Source organism: Mandrillus leucophaeus, unplaced genomic scaffold (assembly GCF_000951045.1).
Source record: "Mandrillus leucophaeus isolate KB7577 unplaced genomic scaffold, Mleu.le_1.0 Scaffold55, whole genome shotgun sequence".
Taxonomy (NCBI): domain Eukaryota; kingdom Metazoa; phylum Chordata; class Mammalia; order Primates; family Cercopithecidae; genus Mandrillus; species Mandrillus leucophaeus.
The window spans coordinates 3,962,565-3,971,933 of NW_012105919.1; the positions used below are offsets into that span (position 1 = coordinate 3,962,565).

At 43.2% G+C, this 9,369-nt stretch overlaps 1 protein-coding gene across 1 annotated transcript in view; it reads left to right on the plus strand.

The window, feature by feature from the left end:
- OAS2 (2'-5'-oligoadenylate synthetase 2, 69/71kDa) overlaps nucleotides 1–9,369 on the plus strand; it is a 38,948-nt gene that overhangs the window by 6,141 nt on the left and 23,438 nt on the right. Inside the window, exon 2 of the mRNA XM_011997912.1 lies at nucleotides 2,730–3,000. Coding sequence (XP_011853302.1) covers nucleotides 2,730–3,000 — 271 coding nt within the window. The remainder of the gene's footprint in view (nucleotides 1–2,729; nucleotides 3,001–9,369) is intronic.

Genomic DNA, 9,369 nt, shown 5'->3' on the forward strand with positions numbered 1-9,369 from the left:
AAAAAAAAAAAAAAAAAAAAATGACCTTCTTTGTCTCTTTTTATGTTTTTGACTTAAAGTCTACTTTGTCTGATATAAGTATAGCTACTCCTGCACACTTTTGGTTTCCATTTGCGTGGAATATTTTTTCCATTCCTTCACATTCAGTCCACATGTATCTTCACAGATGCAGTGAGTTTCTTGGAGGTAGCATATAGTTGGACCATATTTTTTATCCATTCAGCTTGTCTATATCTTTTAACTGGAGAATTTAAACTGTTGTTTAATTCAGGGTTGTAATTGATAGGTAACAACTTACTCTTGTCATTTTGTATTTGTTTTGATTGTTTTGTACATTCTTTGTTCTTTTCTTTCTCTTTATTGCCTACCTTTCCAGTTGTTGGGGGTTTTGTAATAATAACATTTGACTCCTTTCTCTTTGTCATTTGTGTATCTGCTCTACCAGTGAGTTTTATACTTTTGGGTGTTTTCATGATGGTAGACATCATCCCTTTGCTTCCAGATGTAATGCTTTCTTAAGCATTTTCTGTAGAACTAGTCTAGTGGTGATGAATTCCCTCTGTTTTTGCTTGTCCAGGAAAGGCTTTATTTTTCCCTGATTTTTGAAGGATAGCTTTGCTGGGTATAGTATTCTTGTCTCAAAGGGTTTCTTTTTTCAGCACTTTGAGTATATCATCCTATTCTCTTCTGACCTGTAAGGTTTCTCCTCAGAAATCTGCTCTTAGTCTGAGGAGGATTCCCTTATATGTGACTTTATACTTTTCTCTTGCTATTTTCAGAATTCTATCTTTGTCTTTGTCTTTTGACAGTTTGATTATAATATGCCTGGAGAAGACCTTTTTGGGTTGAATCTATTTGAGAATCTTTGGGCTTCCTGTATCTGGGTGTCTAAATCTCTTGTAAGACATGGAAAGTTTTCAGCTATTACTTCATTAAATAGATTTTCTATGCCTTTTCCCATCTCTTCTCCTAGATCTTTCCAAATTTAAATATTTGATTGCTTTATGATTACCAATATGGCACATAGGCTTTCTTCACTCATTTTTATTTCTTTTTCTCTCCTTTTTTCTGGTTGGGTTATTTCAAAAGACCTGTCTTCAAGTTCAGAAATTCTTTCTTCTCCTTGATCTAGACTATTGTTAAAGCAGTGAGTTGTATTTTTAATTTATTCATTGATTTCTTCAGTTTCAGGAATTGTTTGGTTCTTTTTAACGATATCTCTTTGTTGAGTTTCTCATTCAGAGTATGAATTATTTTCCTGATTTCTTTGGATTGTTTATCTGTGTTTTCTTGTATCTTACTGAATTTCTTTAATATCTTTGTTTTGAATTTTTCTTAGTCATTGCATAGATATCATTTTTGGGGGGATCTGTACTGAAGAATTATTGTGTTCCTTTGGAGGTGCCATGTTTCCTTGTCTTTTCATGTTTCTGTGTCCTTACATTGATATCAGCACAGCTAATATAACAGTCACTTCTCCAATTGTATTTATTGGCTTTCAGAGGGAAAGACATTTTCCTCTGCTGGGCATGGTGGCTCATGCCCATAATCCCAGTGACTCAGGAGGCTGAGGTGGGAAGATTGCTTCTGGCAGGAGTTTGAGGTTACAGTGAAATATGATTGTGCCACTACACTCCAGCCTAGGTGACAGTGCAAGACCTTGTCTCTAAAAAATTAAATAAAAATAAAATAAGAAGATGTTTTCCTGTAGATGTGTCTATAGTGTTGGTTGAGTGGAGCACTTTGGCTTTGATTCTGTGTGGATACAGTTAGTGAAGCCTCCAAATGATTTCATTAGCATCAATGTTGTCTGTGAGTTCCTCAGTGTCTGACACTGTAGTTGTTAATGGAGTCTGTGGAAAGGCTGTGCTGGGAACAGGGACATCAGGCAGGCTGGTCTTCGAGCACCAGTGGTGACAACAGTGTGCCAGGCATGCTGGTCCTCAGACCCCCAGGCAGTGTATGTGGGTGCCAGTGCTGGTGTGTCCAGATGGGCAGGGTTTCAGACTTCAAGGTAACATGTTCAGGTGCCAGTGGTAGCAGCAGTGGACTGAATAGGCAGGTCCTTGGGCCCCGAGGTGGCCTGTGTGGAAGTGGCAGCAGCAGGCCAACCTTCAGGCCCTCAAGTGGTGTACACAGGCATCATTGATGGCAAGCTGGGTAGGCTGGTCCCCAGGCCCTTGGGAGACACATGTGGTCACTGGTGGCAGGCAGAGTGGGCCCATCCTTAGACTTCTGTGCTGCCTGTGCTGCTGGTGGTAAACAGGATGGGTCAATCTCCTGGCCCCTGGGCAGCACATGTGGATGCTGGTGGCAGGTGGGGCAAGCCTGTCCTCAGGTTCCCGGATGGTGCGTGCAGGTGCTGGCAGCAGGTGGGACGGTTTGACCCGCATACCCTCAGATGCGCACAGGCACCAGCAACAATGGTGGGTGGGGCAATCCTATCCTCAGGCCCTGGGACAGTAAGCACAGGTGCAAGTGGTGGCAGGTGGGGCAGTTCAATCCGTTTCTTTTGTCAATAGCCATTTGAGTCACCTCCAGCTTGGGGCTAGTATGAAAAGTGTTACTATGAGCGTCCCAGTCAGGTCTTTGTGGGGCAAATGGATGCCTGCCACTCAATTTTAAGACCATTTTTGGCTTTTACTTGAGTCGAGAAATACCACTGCTTGCTAGAGATCCCTGTGACCCCAGAATCTAGAATCTCACATCTGCTTCTTTGTCACTGGCAGGGTGGCTCCTATGGACGGAAAACAGTCTTAAGAGGCAACTCCGATGGTACTCTTGTCCTCTTCTTCAGTGACTTAAAACAATTCCAGGATCAGAAGAAAAGCCATCATGACATCCTCGATAAAACTGGGCATAAGCTGGAGTTCTGTCTGGGCACGAAGTGGATGAAAGACAGTTTCGAGATTCAGAAGTCCCATGATGGGTTCACCATCCAGTTGTTCACAAAAAATCAGAGAGTCTCTTTTGAGGTGCTGGCTGCCTTCAATGCTCTGAGTAAGTATTCCTGGGTGTTGGGGGATAAAAGCCAAAGAAGGGGGTGCCAGATAGCCCCATGCAACCTCTAGGCCATGGGTGACATAGATACCACTGCTGCTTTCAAAAAATGGGAGACCATAGACCCTCAGGAGAGAAGAATCCTTTCTACCCTGGACTCGCTCTCTTCTCTAGAACTAACTTCTCCCCCATATCCTGACTGTCTTTGGAGAAAATGTTCTGGATTCTAGAATCTAAGGCAGAGCCTTTTAAGCCATACTGTATATATAAATCACCCAGAACCTTGTTAAAATGCAGATCCTGACTCAGAAGGTCTGAGTCAGGGCCCAGGATTTCATATTTCTAGCCAGCTCCATGATGAGCTGCTAGTCCACAGATCATGCTTGCAGGTGTTGACCAGAGTCAGTGTTAGTTAGAGTGAAAAGATGAGGCAGACATCTGGGAAAAGTCCAGCTGGGGCAAGCATTTGAAGTCTGCCTTCCTACCAGGTCAAAATCAAGGCAACAACCTTCCACAGATAACTATCAAAGCTTGAGGGGTGCCTTGAACCCAACTCCTAAATCTCCAAGACCTGCCTACCTCTTGTGTCTCCTGTCTCAGCAAACATTCCCACACTCTTGCTTATTGTTAAAGTAACCTCTGCTTACCAGGCTTCTGGTTTAATAAAAGATGGCTACAATGACTCCATCTTAAAGCGAGTAGCTAGGCACTCACAAGGAACCTACAGGCTTAATACTTGGGTCTGAAAATAGCCACAGTCTAAGCTGACCACCAACTATAATTGCAGAATATTTATGGCCATACAAAACATCTCCCACTAAGCCTACAAAATGTCCAGATGTCCTAAAAGTGCAGCCCACTTAAAGTCAACATTAATGAGCAGGCTTAGGTTGAAGGATTAATGGTCATCAATACCACTGTTAAGAAGAAAGTTCTTAGCCAAATTGAATTTAATAGAGTTTAACTGAGCAGACAAATCACCAATCTAGAAGCCTCCCGAGCCAGAGTAGGTTCAGAGAGTCTTGAACACAGTCAGGTGGTGGAAGAAAGATTTATGGACAGGAAAAGGAAAGTGATGTACTGAAAAAGAAAATGAGGTACAGAAGCAGCCAGAGTGGTTATAGCTCAGCATTGGCCTTATTTGAATGAGATTTGAGCAGTTGGCCACCTTTGATTGGCCAAAACTCAGTGATCGGCACAAGAGTAGGTTGCAGTCTGTTTGCACATCCTTTTAGGTTATAGTTCACCATGTACAGAGAAATTTTAGACCAAACTTAAAATATGTAAGGAGGCAGCTTTAGACTAAACTTGACTTAACAGCACCAATAGCCCCTACCTTTAGTGAGCACCTCTGCACATTCCAATTTTAATTATAGCTCCTTAGAGTTTCTTATAAACAAAGACACTAACAAAAAAAATGGCACATTCTTCCTTCTCCTGTCTGAGGACGCCCTACCCTGTAACAAAGTAGTTTCTAATAAATTTGCTTCTTTCACCATACTCTGTGCTTGCCTTGAATTCTTTCCTCCATGAGATCCAAGAACCCTCTCTTGGGATCTGAATCAGGACCCTCTTTTCCAGTAACGCTATCACCTGTAAACCAAAAGTATCTGAGACAGGTCTCAATCTATTTAGAAAGTGTATTTGCCAAGGTTAAGGATGTACCCATGACACAGCCTCAGGAAGTTCTGATGACATGTGCCCAAGGTGGTCAGGGTACAGCTTGGTTGTATACGTGATATGGTTTGGCTGTGTCCCCACCCAAATCTCATCTTGAATTGTAGCTCCCACAATTCCCACATGTCATGGGAGGGACCTGGTGGGAGGCAATTGAATCATAGAGGCAGGTCTTTCCCATGCTGTTCTCATGATAATGAATAAATCTCATGAGATGTGATGGTATCATAAAGGGGAGTTCCCCTGCACAAGCTCTCTCTGGCCTGCCACCATGTAAGACGTCCCTTGCTCTTCCACCATGATTGTGAGGCCTCCCCAGCCGTGTGGAACTGTGAGTCAATCAAATCTCTTTCCTTTATAAGCTGCTCAGTCTCAGGTATGTCTTTAGTAGCAGCACGAGAACAGAGTAATACAATACATTTTAGGGAGACATGAGACATCAATCAATGCATGTAAGAGGTACATTGGTTTGGTTTGGAAAGGCAGGACAACTCAAAGTGGGGGCTTCCAGGTCATTGGTAGATTTAAAGATTTTCTGATTGGCAAGTGATTGAAAGAGTTATCATCAATAGAAAGGAATGTCTGGGTTATGATGATAAGGGGTTGTGGAGACCAAAGTTTTATCATGCAGCTGAAGCCTCCAGGTAGCAGGCTTCAGAAAGAATAGATTGTAAATGTTTCTTATCAGACAAGAGCCTGTTCTATCACTAATTCCAAAAAAGAGGGAGGTATCATGAGGAATGTCCAGCTCCTCCTTCCCATCATGGCCTGAACTGGTTTTTTAGGTCAACTTTGGAATGGCTTTACTGAGAGGAGGGGTCCATTCAGATGATTGGGGAGCTTAGAATTTTATTTTTGGTTTATACACCTAAGCCAGGATTGTATCTCCAACTCCCCCATCTCCTCACTCACAGCCCATCACTAAGTCCTTCCAGTTCTGCCTAACTTACTCCTAAATCTGCATCATTTCTCTCCCTTCCCACTGCTACTTCCCTAATCAGCGTCACCACCAGAGATGTGGTAATGACTTCTTAATAGTCTCCCTGTCTCCTCTCTCACTCTACCCTGCAGCTGGTGCTCTCTTTCCATGCACAAATATCATCGTGTCACACACTCTGCCTCTAATAGCTTTTCATTGCATTTAGGAAGTTGACCAAAAAGGCCAAACTCTGTAAAATATTTTAAGAGGTTTTTTTTCTGAGCCAAATATGAAGACCATGACCTGTGACATAATCAGAAGTTCCTGAGAACATGTGCCTAAGATGATCAGGTTACAGCTTGATTTTTATACATTTTAGGGGGACAGAATTTACAGGGAGAAACATAAATCAGTACACATAAGGTATTCATTGGTTCAGCCTGGAAAGGCAAGATATCTCAAAGCAGGGTCTTCCAGGTCATAGGTGGTTATAAAGATTTCCTGATTAGCAGTTGGTTGAAGGAGTTCAGCTTAAGAAAAGGGGAGTTGTGGAAGACAAGTTTCTTATTATGTAGATGAAGCCTCCAGGTAGCAGACTTCAAGGAGAGTAGGTGGTAAATGTCCCTTATCAGACCTTACAGGTGTCAGACTATTAGTTAAAATCTCTCCTGAATCAGGAAAAGATCAGGAAGGGGAAGGGGATTCTCCACAGAATGTTAATTTTTCCACAGGACACAGCTTTGCAGGGCCATTCCAAAATGTGTCAAAGAAATATATTTTGGGCCAGGCACGGTGGCTCACGCCTGTTATCCCAACACTTTGGGAGGCCAAGGCGGGCAGATCACCTGAGATTGGGAGTCTGAGACCAGCCTGACCAACATGGAGAAACCCTGTCTCCCTGTCTCTACTAAAACTATAAAATTAGCCAGGCGTGGTGGTGCATGCCTGTAATCCCAGCTACTTGGGAGGCTGAGGCAGGAGAATCACTTGAACCCAGGAGGCAGAAGTTGCAGTGAGCCGAAATCACACCATGGCACTCGAGCCTGGGCAACAAGAGTGAAACTCCATCCGAAAAAGAAAAAAGAAATATATTTTGGGGTAAAATATTTTTGATTTCCTTTAGGGCCTGTTATCTGTCAGGCGATGCCAGAGTTAAGTTGGAATTTGGTGTCATATTGCTACAAAGAGTCTGTTCTGTCAGTCTTGGAATCTCTATTTTAATGTTAGCGTTTGTCAATTGTGCCTGAATTCCAAAGGGAGGAGAGTATAATGAGGTGTCCGAGACCTCCTTCCCATTATGACCTGAACTAGTTTTTCAGATTTCTTTGGGGGTTCCCCTTGGCCAAGAGAGGGGTTCATTCAGTAGGTTGGAAAGGCTGAGAATTTTATTTTTGGTTTACGAGGATAAGGATCCAACTCCTCAGCAGGACAGGACTTTGATGATCTGGCAGCCCCTACTGACTTACCTCTCCAGCTATACCACTCACTACCAACTAACTCTTTATGCTGCAGCCACTCTGGCCTTCCCTGAGCTCCTCAAACCCACATGATGCTAGCTCAGCTTGAGACTTTGACCCATACTGTTCCTTTGCCTGAAACATACTTCCCCCAGCCTTTTATTTTTTGATACCTCCAACTCATCCTTTAAGTCCTCTGACTCTCTACGTCTGGGTTAGATCCACTTTCCACATGCTCCAGTAGCAATTTGTGCTTTCTAAATCATGAGATTTATCACCTTGCAAACCCCAAATATCTGAGACAGGTCTCAGTTAGTTTAGAAAGTTTATTTTGCCAAGGTTGAGGACGGGCACCGGTAACACAGCCTCAGGAGGTCCTGACGACACGTGCCCAAGGCGGTCAGAGCACAGTTTGGTTTTGTACATTTTAGGGAAACATGAGACATCAATCAACATATGTAAGATGAACAATGTTTCACTCCAGAAAGGCAGGACAACTCAAAGCAAAGTGGGACAACTCAAAGTGGGGAGAGGGCTTCCAGATCATACGTAGGTAAGAGACCAATGGTTGCATTCCTTTGAGTTTCTGATTAACCTCTTCCAAAGGAGGCAATCAAATATGAATTTATCTCAGTGAGCAGAGGAATGACTTTGAAAAGAATGGGAGGCAGGTTTATCCTGAGAAGTTCCCAGCTTGACTTTTCCCTTTAACTGTGTGATTTTGGGGCCCCAAGATTTACTTTCCTTTCACAACTTACATGGAAATAATTTATTTAGCTTTCTCCTCTCCTAGACTATAAGCTCCATGAGGACAGGTATCATGAGTATCTTGTTCTTCTATGATCTCTAGTACAATGTTCACCATTATCAATAGTTGATGGATGGATGGATGGATCATGATGGATAAATGGATGGAAGGTAAATGGATAGACAAATGAATGTAGATGGGTGGATGGATAGATATTAAATATATGTATATATTTATAGATGAGGTAGATAGATGGATAGTCTCAAGCACAAAGCATAGTCTCAAGTACAGGTGCACATATAATCACAAACTTAAACAGTTCCAGGCTGGGCATGGTGGCTCATGCCTAGAATCCCAGTGCTTTGGGAGGCTGAGGCAAGAAGATTGCTTGAGGCCAGGAGTTTAAGATCAGCCTGGGCAACATAGTGAAATCCCATCTCTATCAAAGAATTAAAAATTAGATGCAATGGCATGCACCTGTATTCCTAGCTACTGGGGAGACTGAGGCAGGAGGATCACTTGAGCACGGGAGTTCAAGGTTGCAGTGAGCTTTTATCACACCACTATACTCCAGCCTGGGCAACAGAGCAAGATCCTGTCAAAAGAAAAAAAAAAGAAAGAAAAGAAAAGGGGAGGGGAGGGGAGGAGAGAGAATGGGAAGGGAAAATTCCCAAGCTGAAACTTAAGCCATTATTAAACAAGTGGGGAAACAGAAAAGCCCAGGTCTTCTAAGCCCATGGCCAGAGTACCTTCCATCACATGTAGTTTTAAGGAATTTCTGGGTTACCAGGAACCATGAAGAACGATTAGCCCAGCCATCACTGATAAGGAGGAGACATACAGACATCCTGATAACTCACATTCACAGAAAGGTGGCCTAGCTTGGGGAAACATGTACCAGTTTGGGAGGTTAGCAGTTCTGAGTTCTTATCCTGGTCCTACTACTCACGTATGCCTGCCAGCTGTACAGTCAGACTAGAAACTAGCTTCCAGGGCCATTAGGATGCTCAGGGTTGGGGGTGGGAGCCTGCTTCAAACAGGGGCTGGAGTCAAAGCGGGAGACAGGTGCACTCATAAGTCTCATAGGAAAGTCCTCTCCTCCTGTTCCAAGTGCCATACTGGAAGACCTGGCCAGAGCGCCCTCTACTGGGCTCATCCCATCATGCAAGGATGGTGTGAGTGAGAAATAAGGTCTTCCCCACATGTGCTACCCAGAAGCTGCCACTAGATGGTAGTAGAGCTGCACATTCCAAATTATTGTACACTACCTTTTCTGCAAGGAAACACAGGGTCACTTTCTGAGAAAAGCAACCTACAGGGGAATTGGTAACTTGTTTTTCTTTTTTTTTTCTTTTTCTTTTTTTTTAACTAAATGTTAGGCTAACTAATCTGGCCTATTTTTACACCAGGTCCAGGCTGGCTGTCTCCAATTCTGCATCTCTTTCCACTATTGCGTACCACCACAACTCTCCCCCTAGGGCCTTTGACCCAAAGCAAGAAGTACCTATTTACTAGACTTGCTGGTATTTCCATTATCCTCATCTGTAAATTAGTAATTGCAATTGCAC